Source organism: Sebastes umbrosus, chromosome 7 (assembly GCF_015220745.1).
Source record: "Sebastes umbrosus isolate fSebUmb1 chromosome 7, fSebUmb1.pri, whole genome shotgun sequence".
In the NCBI taxonomy this organism is placed as follows: Eukaryota; Metazoa; Chordata; class Actinopteri; order Perciformes; family Sebastidae; genus Sebastes; species Sebastes umbrosus.
In genome coordinates, this window is record NC_051275.1 from 23,185,392 (window position 1) to 23,200,059 (window position 14,668).

At 41.6% G+C, this 14,668-nt stretch overlaps 1 protein-coding gene across 3 annotated transcripts in view; it reads left to right on the plus strand.

Moving 5' to 3' along the window:
• LOC119491759 (SPHK1 interactor, AKAP domain containing) overlaps positions 1-14,668 on the plus strand; it is a 61,882-nt gene that overhangs the window by 33,820 nt on the left and 13,394 nt on the right. For all 3 annotated transcript variants that reach the window (XM_037775968.1, XM_037775970.1, XM_037775969.1), the window contains exons 4-6: positions 11,504-11,563; positions 11,897-12,037; positions 13,626-13,911. In XM_037775968.1, the coding sequence (XP_037631896.1) occupies positions 11,504-11,563; positions 11,897-12,037; positions 13,626-13,911 (487 nt within the window). The remainder of the gene's footprint in view (positions 1-11,503; positions 11,564-11,896; positions 12,038-13,625; positions 13,912-14,668) is intronic.

Here is a 14,668-nt window from a genome sequence, read left to right on the forward strand (position 1 = left end):
CTTGCATATTGAGATTGCAGTTGTTTTTTAAGAATATGCGGTACATTTTTCAAATGCGGAAAGTCTGGTTTAGTAAGCCGGCAGTATCCCTCGTCAACGCTGTCCATTCCTCTGGCTATCTGTCTTCCTGGATTGACTCTGGAGGCCCTGTGGGAGAAGTGATCCATTCATCACCGGATTCAAACACTTCACACTCGGGTAGTGGGTTGTGTCATGACCTGTCCCTTCCCGGCCCAGAGAGAGGGAGAACAGAATAAATATGCCATCGGCCGTGACTGGAAGCGTTGACTTACAGCAGGATCAGAGCAGGAAGACAAACCTTCTTTCTTTCTTCTTCCTTTTACTTTAGACTTTCCATCTGACATTATGAGAAACTACAGTCTTTGGTGCAGGGTTGTGCTCTAAAAATGAGACCTACTTGCTTAACCTTTTTCCACACCACCCCTCTTTTTCAGAGACCCATTTTTGTCCTTTTTTTTAGAAGGGTACATGGGGTCTTTAGGGGTAGATAGCAGGTCAACAGTAGATGTCACATAGAAGTGGTGTACATCATCTGAAAGCTGGGAACCTGAAGATTAATTTGTGATGCAGCTCAGCACCGTGTGTCAAGTTGTTCTAGTCATAAATCAGAGATCAATCAATTACTTAATTAAGTAAATTGTGAAAGTGTATAAAGGCTTAGAACATTATGATAAAAGTATTTGATGGCCATACCCATGCTCACTTATGTCTCATAAGTTCTTGCAGCATTTTTGGGTTGATACCATTTGTTACTCAGATTTGGTGCTAAATTTAACCATTTTTTACTACCCAAGAATTGATAAAAATTATCGATAATCTCTCCGAAATACCACATTAAGACACCAAGACCTAGAGGAACGCCATAGAAAAAGCCATGCTGTGATTTGGTATCAAAAACTTTTGACCTTTGGAGTTTTCTATAAGAATTGCATTTTTCAGTGTTTGGATGGCGAGCACTTCTGTTCTGGAAACTGCTCAGAAATCCCCTTATTGTCGATCTATCAAAGAAAGCAATCCATCTTTTGAATGCTCTAGGTCTATAGTTTGTGGTTGTAAAGTTTCACGAGGCTGTGATTATCCTAGAGGTCACCACAGGTCATTTTATACAGTGAGATCAAATTTCAAAAAATGGTCTCACTACAATGAAGTGGCTACTATGGGGACTAACATCATCACACATTAATACCATTGGGCTCATTTAATCCACAAGAGTCTCAGCTTTACAGTGATACCCAAGTTATGTAATTCCAGGACTGTTAAGGGACCCAAGTATGCAGAAATATTCAAATACACCATTTTAGAATAGGCAAAAATAACACATTTAAACTTCGTGCAAGAAATTGCATGGTCTTTGCCCCAAACTGCATGTGATTATCATAAATTGGGCATGTCTGTAAAGGGGAGACTCGTGATAGAACCCATTTTCATTCACATATCTTGAGGTCAGAGGTCAAGGGAAAATCGCCTTGCCAGTTTTTTCTCGTCAAAATATTGCTAAAATTTGGAGCCTAAACTATCCCCGAAAAGTTGATTTAGTGTTAAACAAAGACATCTCAGTTCATTTGCACTCTCCTCCTCCATGGTTTGTGTAATGTGATAATGATTAGCCTTAAAACATTGTGAAAAACACTGTGATGAAAACACATCTTAGCACTTCTCCAAATGTGAAAACAACACATTAAAATTTATGCATTTCAACGACACAGAAGCTACTCTGCATCGACTACTGACGTTTTCTTTTCTTCTATGAACCTATTAACACATTTCTGTCCATATTTACTGCTATATGTATGGTCCTTTGGTGATTGTATACATTTGTTGACCCACAGGGGAATATATGCACTCCCCAGAGATACTACATATCTATTTTTAACATTTTCCATAACATATCCATATTATTCATGTCGTGAAGAACCAGAGCAGCGTCGGCTTCTTGATGTTCTCTTTAGCCCGCGGCTCCAAGCTGAGCAACTCACAGCCAAACACTAACACTATATATGTGCGTGTACACACGTTTGATATTCACTAATCATAACGCTGAATATATACCGTTTCTGTCAGCAGCAGAAAGGCACAGTCGTTGATCAAGTACACATTGTTTTTACATCTGCATTCAAAGATTTAGTGGTAAAATCCTTGAAGCATCAGATAAAAAGGAAGCAGCTCAGTCAGAGGTAAAAAATGCCTGGACAACATCAATGTGTAGCATGTGATTTCATCATATTCTTGTTATGCTTCGTGAGCAGCTGATGTTATGTATTTTATCAGCACACACTTCAATGTATGAAAACGAAATGAGGCTGTTTATAGTCACCAGTATGTGAGATCAGCATGCTTGTCTGGTCTCTCTACACCAGCACTGTGTAGCTTGTGGGTCGCATCACAAAATGAATATGGCAGAGTCACTGAGCCTTAATGTTGCTTCCCCCCCGAAAACTTCATTTGAATTAAATTAAACTTAAAATGAATTATAATTAAAGTTGCCAGCCTCTGAGATAAGTCAAAAACATTTTACAATCGAGGGAGCTTTGTTTTGTTTCCTGACCTCAGAGTGAGGATGAACCCGTGTTTTTGTAGCAGCATAAGGGACACTTTTCCATGCAGCACCAGTAGAGCTTCAGAGGGGCTCTGGGGAATAGTAGCTCACCTTAAAATTGTTTGTAGTCTTTCAAGTAGCCACACTTTATTGTTGCTTTTGGGAAGAAAGACCACACACAAACAAGCATACTGTGTATCAGGCCTATTCAATTGGCGGCCCGTGGGCCAAATCCGGCCCTTTGACGACCTCAATCTGGCCCTCAACATTCATCATCCGTTCATCAATGTTACCACTCCCGCTACTGCCGCTGTTACAGACTGTTAAAAGCAATTGTGTTTTTTTATTTAAATCAATGATTCTCAAAGTAGGGTCCGTGGCACTCTGTCCGTGGTCCGTGAAAAGTTTTCAGGTTCATTCATTTAAATCATTATGATCTAATTTTCTTTTTACAAAAGGCTTCATAGTTATACTTTTTAAATCTATGGTATAATAGTTCATGAAATACATTCTAATCTAACAAATCTATAATTCTCAGAATCTGCAAATATGTTTACTACATGTCTAATATATTTCTAGTACACTCCTCTTGTGTTGTTCCTTCGCAAAACTAAGACTATAGAAGTGTAAAAAATAGGCTATACGTCAAATTGGGGTCCCCCCGGGATATTCTCCATCTTGTAAGGGGTCCGTGGCTGAAAAAAGATTGAGAACCTGTGATTTAAATAACCTAACACAACACCATGTTTATGGATGGTTATATTGTTTGATTATAAGAATATTATCATTTTATTTGTAGGCTAATTAGCCCATCCATTAGTTATGTCTTGTAAAGCACAGTAATACTTATTTTATTAAAAAGTTTTAACCCAGGCTGTATAGGCAGAGGGAATTTAGGAGAGTCAGACTGAATAAAAAAGATGTTAAATGCAACATTTTGTTTATTAAAACAACTACCTTTTAAGCTTAAAAAGGTGTATTGTTTTCACATTTAAATTCCTAGCTTTGCACATCAGAAATATGAAATGTAAATATCCGGACCCTTTGCACTTCACTGTTTTTCAAATCTGGCCTTTCTAAAGAAGTAATTGCATATGCCTGCCATATATATAAAGGACTAAATGTGCAGTATAACAAAAAGTACTGCGTTTCAAGTCGTGAATAAGAGCAAAAAAAAGAGCCACAGTTTAAGAAAAAAGGGAGACAGAAGGACGAAGAGCAGCAGCAGCTGTGTGTGGGAGGATCAGAGTAGTGAGCAGAGAGGGAGGGCTGCTGAGGAGGAATGAAGCTTTGATGGACAAAGGAGACCCAAATGTTTGTAATGGTTTGCTGTATTGACCACGTCTGTGCACACAGTGTTGTATTGGAACTGTGACTGAGTCTCTGCATAAGCTCTAAGTTGTATGTGTGGTTGTAGAAAGAGAGCAATCTGCCTGCCTGCCTGACAGTTTGGTACATCCGAGGCCAAATGGGATTTTAAGCATAAATAAGTTGGGACAATTGAACCCTTGAGTGTGTGTGTGTGTGTCCATTGTTAGGGTCTTGAGCATGCACACACACACACTGTGCCTCCAACAATGACAGAGTGCTATGTTGTGGCTGTATTTTGCTGTTAAGTCTGTGGATCAACACTTCTACCAACTGAACAGAAAAATCATTTTTCCTAAAGCGAAATGGCTGAACTCTGACATCCAGTTCAGTTTTTTTAAGGTAATCTAAATTCTACAGTGTTGGTTAGTTAGGATTCATCTGTCGTCCATTCCTGCATCAATATTGGATGATTTTGACGTGAGCAATCAAATAATCATTCCATTACATGTGTACAGTATTCAAATATTATGCAATTGAGGAGAACAGCTATGAAAATTCTTCAAACTAATTAAGCACAAAGTTAATGAGCTTTTGTGTTGATGGGTGTCATGTTGATTTTCTACTTTCTTCTCTGGCTTTCTTTGTCATCTCAGCCACAAATTCTGTCCGTCTCCGCTCGTTCCAAATGAGTCAGCACTGAGTTTGAAGAGAGATTGAATAAGTAACAGATATAAAAAGAAGTAACCAGCGTAACATTTAAACTGGCCTCCGTGCTGTTTGTGACGACAAACGTGACACACCAGAAGAAAACAGAGAAGCATACTCGTCTACTGGCAACGGGAAAGGAGTCTATTGCCTATTTTTGTTTCCCTGCGTTTAAAAAACCTGCATATATACACTAATTTCGATGAAAAAAAGGGCAGTCATCAGCAAATGGAGTTTGCTGAGTTGTCGTGGATGGGCATGTGAGCTCAGTAGTAAGCTTATGCCAACTGGCGATCGGATTGTGTATCGAGGGGTGAAGGGATGATAGATTTTTTTTTCCTACGCCGATATTAAGGCGATTTAAACTAACTTACTATCAGAACTAAGATGTTATAAAATAATCTCTAGAATCTGTGCCCTACCGTGCATTTAGAGATGTTTCTGGTGGAGCGGCATGTCTGCCTGCTGAGCCCCGTTAATCAGCATGAGTGACCAGTGAATTCTAAATCCCTAATTACAAGCAAGTTTGCCGTCTCTTTTCTTCGGATCTGACCTCCCGTTCTCCATATGCCTCCTCACCAAAACTCTGCACTCCATAAGAGCAGTTATGGACATGATTTGGATTGTGCTATTAAAGATAATAATGTTAAATGTAACGTGATGCTGTGATATTGTAGCGATCAGATCGCCTATCAGTGATCTCGAGTAAACACGATTGGACGATATGAAAATAGAAACCATCGCCCAACTCTGCTCAGTAGGTGTTATGATTTTAAGGGCTTATCGTCTCAGGTTGGCTTCAAAGTTAAGTATGAGCTCACTCTTGACCTTCGAAATAGTAATTTGACAAAATAGTTCCAACTCAAGGTCAGGTTACTAGCTTTTTTTCTGGAGCTTTCAACTGTATCAAGCTTGAAAACCAACATAACAGCTACTGAGCTCACATGTCAACTGATTGATCTTCATGACAACTGAGCAAACTCCATCTGTTGGTGAAAACTGTGTAATTTTGGTTGAAAGCTTGGACAGGGAAATGTTAGTAAGTGGACCTTGAACACTATTTCCAAGGTCGAGAATGAACCTCTCTCCAAGTTGAATCAAAACCATCAATAACATAGAAAGAAACTGCAGCATTTTTAACGTCCTTACTTCTTGTGTAGGGTTTCCAAAACACTAAGCGAAGTGACCTACATGTTGTTTTTCTCCCTTTAGAACAAGTCAAGATGCCCTTCGTGTTGCCTTGCAGACATTTCGCTGAAGGTGAAACTAAAACAGGCTCTATTCCACTGCTGCCTGTTGTCCCTGAAGCTGCTTGCAGATTTCCCTCCTGTAAGGGTTATTGCTGTCCAATTTGATCTTAGCGCTCCATCAGCACAGGTGGTCAGAGTCACCTTGAGTTTCACTTTGGTTGGCTGGTGCCGATGTTGAGCACAGCTGTAAGGTTTCATGGGTTGTGCGCGTAGTGAAGCAAGACGATGTGGAGAGACACCCAGATCTTTACGGCAGAGTGTTGAAACCACATAAAGCTGTGTGTATTATATTGGTTGTTTGTTTTAACAGCTTGAAATGACCTCTTCCACTCCATGTGGACGCCATTCACTTCCTACGCACACACACGGCAGAAGAGAGGTAGTTTTGCGTTGAGAATATGATGTACAGTGTACAGAATGTTCAGTGGAAGTTGCAGTTTGTGCAGAAATAAATGCTGCAGCTCTTCAAGACCAACAGAAGTTTCCCGTGTCTTGTTTCCCGACGACTGAGTGAAGTAGAAGGGAGGCCGAAGCAGGAATCGTTAACAGCTGACTGATATTCTATTTTAACGTTACGTCAACTATTTGTTTAGATGTTAATTAAATGTACTCTTCTAATTCAAACCTATGTATGATATTACTACTGACAATTCATGTAATATTACGTCACAACGTCTGCTGTATTAGCCGTGTGTTTACTACGTGTTTATTTGCATATAGAGCAGGGAAGTGAGATCCGATCACAAGTGGTCACTCGAGACTCATGTGGAGATGCGTTCTAATGCCAGGGGTGAACAGACGTGCTTTATGTGGGTATTAGGGCCACATTGAGGAAAAAAAATAAATCTGAGATTTTGAGAATAAAGTCATAATATTACGAGAATAAAGTCAGAAGTTTACGAGTAAAAGGTCGTAGTATTATGAGAATAAAGTCATAATATTATAAAGTAGTAATTTTACGTGTTATTTTCTTTTTCTCTCTTACAGTTATGACTTTATTCTCATAATATTACCACTTTTTTTTCTCGTTAAGTTATGACTTTATTCTCATAATATTACCACTTTTTTTTCTCGTTAAGTTATGACTTTATTCTCATAATATTACCACTTTTTTTTCTCGTTAAGTTATGACTTTATTCTCATAATATTACCACTTTTTTTTCTCGTTAAGTTATGACTTTATTCTCATAATATTACCACTTTTTTTTCTCGTTAAGTTATGACTTTATTCTCGTAAAGTTACGTTTTTTTTCGTAATATTATGACTTTATTGTGGAAATCTCAAATGTTTTCCCCTCAATGTGGCCCTAATGCTCCGTCGTACATTTGCTCTTTGGCCCTCACTGCATTAGACTTATATGCTATAAACTTAGACTATAAACTGAGTTACCTTCATCACAATGATCACATGTTTTGCGGCTCCAGACAGATTTTTTTTGTTGTTTTTTGCCTAAAATGTCTCTTTTGATAGTAAAGGTTGCTGACCCCTGACCTACACCTAGGGGGGTGGTAGTAGGTCCTCTCAGCCAGCAGGGGGTGCTGGTGTGATTTGTAGGGGGAGGAAGAGACCGGAAGTAGGGGAGGACACACAATGGAGGACAGTCAGGTAAAAGGGAAAGTCCCAGATCGAGTAGATTAAACCTGTCAGTTAAAATGCGAGAGTTATGCCAAATGCAGTGGACGCCATCACGTCGGAAGAAGACCGGGCGATTTCAGAGGATGTTAAATCTGTCTATAAAGACTACGATGCGGGCTGCGCGGGTTAATTGCAGTCCGGTGCAGAAGCTCACGTGACCGTGACAGAGTGAAGGACTTCACTGACGTCAGTATTCCAGAGGGGGTTCGGTGCACGTGGAGATTCTTCCTCCCTTCAGCAGCTGACCCAGCCTGATGGGAAGGTGAGTGGAGCCATGATGGTTAATAGATGGGCTGGCTGGGAACAGAAACTAATCCAGAGAGGGTGAGGGGGTGAAAGTGTTATCAGGCAAGAAAAGTAGTAGTAAGGTTGTTAAAGACAAACCTAAAAACACTTTAATAAAACATTTAATAATTCATTTTAAATTGGCATGGCATCATATACTGTTATCATAATGTTTTAAGCCCTTCACAATTTATTTTTAATCAATTCATTCACACCACTTTTTTTTTTTTTAAACTATTTTCATTGAATTTGACATATATACATATATACATATATACATATATACACATACAGACAGACTAACAATATTAAAGGAACTCTATGAAAGAATCAGAAATGCTTGGTAACAGCGACACCTGTTGCTGTTAAGTCAACGAAAGTCAGCGTCGGGCTCGGGCTTGCTCGCTCCACATAGACATGAACGAGCATCGCTCAGAACAGTGAGGCGACACACGTCAGCTAAAACCACAATATCACTCTATATTTCACCTGCTTGGCAGTAATGTTAGCTGACCAGACGAAGGTCTCTCCATGAATCAATGCTGATCCTAGTGTTGGCTTTTCCTGCTTCAGCCTCTTGACCGCGGCCGGAGGGAACAGGGGAGACACCGGCACCCGGTCGGAGACGATAACGTTTCTCGCTGCGGAGCCCCGTCACTTCACAAGACACGGGAAACCTCTGTTGGTCTGGAGGAGCTGCAGCATTTATTTCTGCACAAACGTCCACTGTACATTCACTAGATATTCTCAGAGAGAAGTCTTCTGCAGTGTGTAGTGTGCGCGCATGCACGTGAGGTGGAGCGAGCTGAGTGAAGGCAAGCAGGCAGAGGAGCAGAGTACATCAGAGACTCCGGCCCTGGAGTCCAAAGCTATGGTCTCCCCCGCGTCCTCCGACCGCGGCCAACACTGTTTAACAGACGGGCTTCACTAGATATAACTTTGTGGATTTGGTGCTTCCGTGTAGTTTGTGTTGGAGTCTGAGTCTGAACAGCGTAGCCACACGCGACACCGACCCGGGTGATTTATACGTGTAAGAAGTTACGAACGTGTTATGACAGGCTATCTCTCTCATCTGGAGCTCTATTCAAGCCCTTGAGTGTATCACTAGACTTCCACGGTATCAATTCATCCACACATCAAACTATTAAGTTCACCCTCGTTGTCTCTTTATTTGTTTTCCTTTCACCCTCTTTATATTCCTCAGCTGTTTGTTACGCGGTTAGTCCGTCAGAGACAGGCTGACGCACGAGCGCACGTCGTCCAGTATGTCTGTGATAGAATCAGAGCGTGTCCCTAGGCTCGTCTCACACACGGACTCAGAGATGACTAGACGGTCCTCTGCTTCCCAAATTTAGAACAACTGCCTCTCGGCTCTCACGTCTGATGGGGTTAAATTGCTTCGACCCTTTCTCAAGGTCAAAATCGTGGATCACTCGCCTCGCTTTTCCCTCCAACTGTGTGTTATCTGCTGGCGATGTGCTGGCAGGCGGGGGAAGGTGTCTTTACCGCTTTTTCCGGGATGATTTCCAATAACGGTACAAGTGGATGCTGCCGAGGTGCTCCTGAGCAAGGGTGCCAGACCTCTTATTTATATGTTGTGGTATGGATAGAGATGGAAAACTTAGTTAGGTACTGAATTAGAAGTCTGCAGGCTAGTGTTTGTTCATGCATTATAGTGTAGAGGAAAAGCATAAGGTGATTCTTTGTTCATAGCACATTACCATTTAGATAAAGGGCATAAATCTGCATCCAGATACAGAACAAAAATAACATTATAAAACATTATTCCATTTATGTCAGGTACAAGCTCTGCAAAATTACTAAAAACAGAGTTTAAAGGTTATATTTTTTATCAAACTAGGGTCAGCAAGTGGTAAAATCAAGCTATTGTCTTTGGTTTCAGTGAATGGTGTAGAATAATCTCAGGTCCCTGTGCGTGTGCCGTTGACATTTAATAGCTATTCTGACAAAAAGGTCCCCATCACGCTCACTAAACTGATCCGAACAACAGACAAGCAAATGAACTGTTTGTACATCACGGTGTTGTTATTTTGAGGGAAAAGTAACAAGGGAGCAAGCCTCTTGGTATTCAGATAAATGTTATAGGGGACACAAGCGGTCTATGAAGGGCAGGGGAGAGAGCAAAACGTTTGGTTTGATCAGGATGAGACAGGAAAAACCTTTTCAAATATTCTGTCATTGTCAGCTGTCATTAACTTCCCATTTTTTCTGCTCGACTGACTCCATTTTCAAGCGGCAATTTTCATCACATTAGACTTAATAGTTTGGAAAATATTATGTTTGACTGGAGGATACGAGATTGGAGGTGAGGAGGGGAAATTGGCCTGTTCTGAATGTGCCGCATTACCGCTTCAGCTGAAGGACATTCGACCGTTTGTGTTGTTGCCTGGTATCACTCCTTCTAAATCTTAGCTTTTACTTCTTTTACTGTCTTCGAAAGGAGGGGAACATGCAATGCGTAGCAGAATTATAGCCTTATTTTGAAATGTAAACTCACAAGTATGTTGACCTATTTATTGCAGCATCACTTTCAAATCTGCAGGGAGAAAAAACAGACAAGACAACATGGCATGATTTTAGAATGAAGAAATATAAAGCATATACAGCACATAGACGTTGACATTGTGGCTGCTATACCTTGACACGACTTTCTGGGAATACATCTTGCTGAATACAACACAGGTATAATGAAAGAAATGATGAAAATCATGGAAAATATATATCTCACAAGTACTGAGGCTGTTTAGAAGCCTTGCTCGATGAATCAAGCGCACCTCGGGTAGTTCAAGGGAAATTATTTCAAACGGCGATGTGTGTCAAGATGTGATTATTTGAAACTATATATATTTTTCGCAGGTTTAGAGAGGAGAGAAGGGGGGGAGATAGCAGCAGGCAGAGCGGATATGGAGATGGCAGAGGTAGAAGAGAGACGGCGGGATCCCACCTGTGCGTGTTTTGCATAGAAAAGATCGAGACAGTCTCAGTGACTCACATTAGGTTTGATTGGTGATGACAAGCATGGTGGCTTTCAGTTAGACATATATAAAAATGTATGTGTTCGTGACTGAGACTCAAATATGTCACTTCTCCCAAAGCACATACACATGGGCGCTCAAGTGGAAGCTAACCCCCCCCCCCTGCTGTTGGTGACGTCCTTTATCCATTTAGCCACACAGGACTAACTTGGCTCTGCCAACTTAGATCAGAGGCTGTGCCGCTGTACAATCAAACAGCAGCCGGCGGACTGTCCCAGACTCCCAGCACTGACATGTGGACTCCATCACACACACCATTAAACGTGCAGCCAGAGGCGAAGGTGGGTGAGATGGGAAGAGAAGGAAGCAGAGGGTGTGACAGAGACGCAATGAAGGAGTGGAGATGGAAGAATAGGAAAAGCACGAGAGGCAGAGTCGGGAAAGAAAATCACTGCTGATGTGCACCCGCTGCTGGCAACCCGAGAGACAAGGAAGTCTTCTTAGAGAGGGCTCTGCCAATGAGAGACGATGGCTTACAGTGGTTGTTCAGACGCGACAGACAGCTGCTGTACACTCAGAGGAAAGCTATCATTCTGTCTGGTTTGTAGGATTTGTGCAGTGCGAAAGACAATGCAGCAAGTTTCCCTTTACAGCACTCTCACATCTGACATTTGGGACACTTTTTGTCCTACTCCTGCTCAGCTTCTCCGTGGTTCTCCGGTGTCACTCTAATGTGTTGTCCTTCTTTCTTTGTCTCCCTCAGATCTGTTTCGTAAATCTGGACCCTCAGAAAACGGACTATCGTGATGACAAAAGCATCAAGGTGAGCAGAATCCTCGTCCCCCTTTTCTCTCCTGCCCACTTTTCACCCCTCAGGAACCCTGATCTTTATATTTCACATACAATCATTGGCTCAGTTGCCATGGATTCAAAATCATTACCCAGAACTAGAGGGGTTGATTTGTTTAGAAAATTTGCAGCTGGTTGGTGGCAGCATTGCACATGGCTCAAGACTTCTCACAGGAAGAATTTTATAATTGTGTGTCTCAGAGTTGGAACCACGGAGAATGCATTATGTTCACTTTTGGAGTCACTTGACGAAAAGCTTTTTTTTGATCATCCAGCATTGTCCCTGTGCTCGGCATGTCTCCTGCAGAAATTGGCGTCGGTCTCTCCAGACCTGCCAAAGCTCGTTGAATTGCTGACTGTCCACCAGCCGAAAGAAAATGAGATCCTACTGCTCGGTGGCCTAGAAGCCTCAGATACTTGCCAAACACACCCACTCGCCCCCTCTCAGGTGAGTTTGCGGCGATGTCTTCAAATGCTTGCAAGCATTTTCAGCCTTTGAATTAACTGGTCGGGAGAGCGAGGCAGAGAGTGCAAGCTGTTCTTTTGTACCGCAATTTTGTGTGATTAGATTTGAACCTTCTGTGCTACATGTAGGAAAAATCCACTGGAGGAAACTCATTCAATTTATCTAGAAATTCTCCCCCATTGACTCCAATAAAAACATCTCACCCTCTGTAGCCTAGAACCACGAGTTAAATAGAAAACCAACAACAATAGATTACCTTTTTTTAATTTCAGGAATATTTTGAAACTTAAAACGGACAAAAAAAATCCAAACACAAAAACTATAGCCACTAACTAATATCCCGTTCTGCTTTTATTGGTATTTAAAGAGTAACTTCGGTATTTGTCGACCTGGACCCTATTTCCTCATGTTTTTGTGTCGAAGTGGCACAATAGGAACAGCAATTTCTAACATTGGTCCTATATTGAGGGATAACGCGACGTAACAACCTGCGAGGGTGAAGTGAGCAGCATCAATGTAAGGTTACGTTCACTAAAAGTGCTTGTTTTTGCCACTGACAGGCTCATATTGTTGTGAGATTGAAGTGTCTGACAACATTATGGGAAGGACCCTACAGAGAAATGCGTTTTTCTTACCTTTCACTTCATCCAGTCTGTTTGTTATTGTGTCCAAGTCGCCGCTCAAGGAGAAGTCTCGTTGTGAGCTCTGAATATCCGTATACTCTGGATCAAATAAATACGGGCGGCCATCGAATTCAACGACCTCATCCACATTGTCATCTAAATATTCATAACTCTGTCCGGCTGGCACTCGCGTTTCCACCATGGATGTATTCCACTATTCCACCGTTTTCTTCTGGCAACATGTCACATCGCCAGATTTCAGAATGAGACTTCTCCTTCAGCGAGACTCTTTCCATAACGTCAGACACTTATAATAGCAATCAGAGTCTGCCATGGCAAAAACAGGCACTTTTAGTGGACGTAAATGGCGGCGCCAGCTTTTCCCTATAGCACCGTATTGCAGCCCGTGAGCAGCTGCCCTCTACTGCGTTCTCCCTCAATACTGGATCAGTTTCAGAAATTGTTGTCCCTATTAGTCAGTTAGACAGAAAAACATGGGGAAATAGGGTCCAGGTTGAAAAACATCAAAGTTACCCTTTAAATGCAATGTTCCCTTACAGCCACTGACCATCTCATAGACTTTTTGAAGCTCACCAAATACATCATTGCATAAAACCATTGTTAGAATCAATACATGGCCTGAGGAGTCAGCACAGACAATTAAACTTGCATGAGCAGATTCAATGACTTAATAGATATATTTAATAATGTATTGAATAAAGGGAAGGAAAACAGTCATGAGAGCAACATAAACTCACTGAAGGTTTAAGATGTTTATAATATTATATCTCATATTTTGTGACTGTATGTGTTGTCCACTGTGTGTTAATACGTGACTGGTGTGTGCATGTAGAGCTTTGTATATACATGATGTGTGTGTGTGTGTATATACAGTATGTGTCTCTGTGTGTGCATGCATAATAGGTATCTGTGCTTGTTCCATTCAGGGCGGGCAGCAGCAGCAGCAGCAGCAGCAGCAGAGGAGTACCGGTGTGTGCCTGGTTCAGTGTTCAGGGCCGAGACGCTCCACCCAACCTGGCAACATCATTGTTGAGATCAACAAGTTCCTGATAGGTCTGCAGTGGGGAAAAGAGCGACAGCTTCAGCAGGGCAGAGTAGCCAGGCAGCGGGTCGATGACGACACCAATCGCTCAATCTCGTCCATAGAAGAGGACTTCCTGACTGCCTCAGAACACCTCGGTGATGACAGCGAGGACGATGGTTTCAGAAACGGTGAGCCTCATTACCTCCTCCACCATAGAGGGTTTTGTTTTCAGCCACGTTTGTTGATCGCATATCTCCATGTAGCATAGTAGCCTCCAAGTGTTCCTGTGATACATTGCATTTACTCTGTATGAGAAAGTTTTGACCCCATACTGTGCAGCATGAAGTGGCTGTTCCAAAACATGTTTTCATGTGATGGCGTCTTCCTAGAGCAACTAAGAAAACACGTAGACCTGAAAAATAGATAGAAGTTTGATCCTGATTTTGAGGTTATCTTTGAAGCTTGGATAGCATTGAATTTTTTAGACTTTAATGAGAGTAAAACGGAAGTCCTGATATTTGAACCAAGTGTCTGTGATGCCCCTCACGTGGACCTGTGTTCCCTGGAGCCATATGCAAAATCTACTGTTAAAAAGCTGAGTGTGATAATGAACAGGGATTTTTTTTAATTGGACAGATAAATGCTGTGATAGAATCTACCTTTTTCCAGCTGAAGCCGTTAGCTAAGGTCAAATCCTTTTGATCTTTTAGTGATTTTGAAACGCTTATACATGCTTTTATCTCGACCTGACTGGACTCCCTCCCTGGACTCCCTCCCTCTCACGGTTGTAGTTGGTCCAGAATGCTGCAGAGCGTCTTTTAACAGGAACACGCAGGCGTGAGCACATTTCCCCCATACTGGCCTCCCTTTACTGGCTCCCTGTTTGTTTTAGGATTGATTTTAAGGTTTTATTGTTTACCTACAAATCCTTAAATGGGCTAGCTC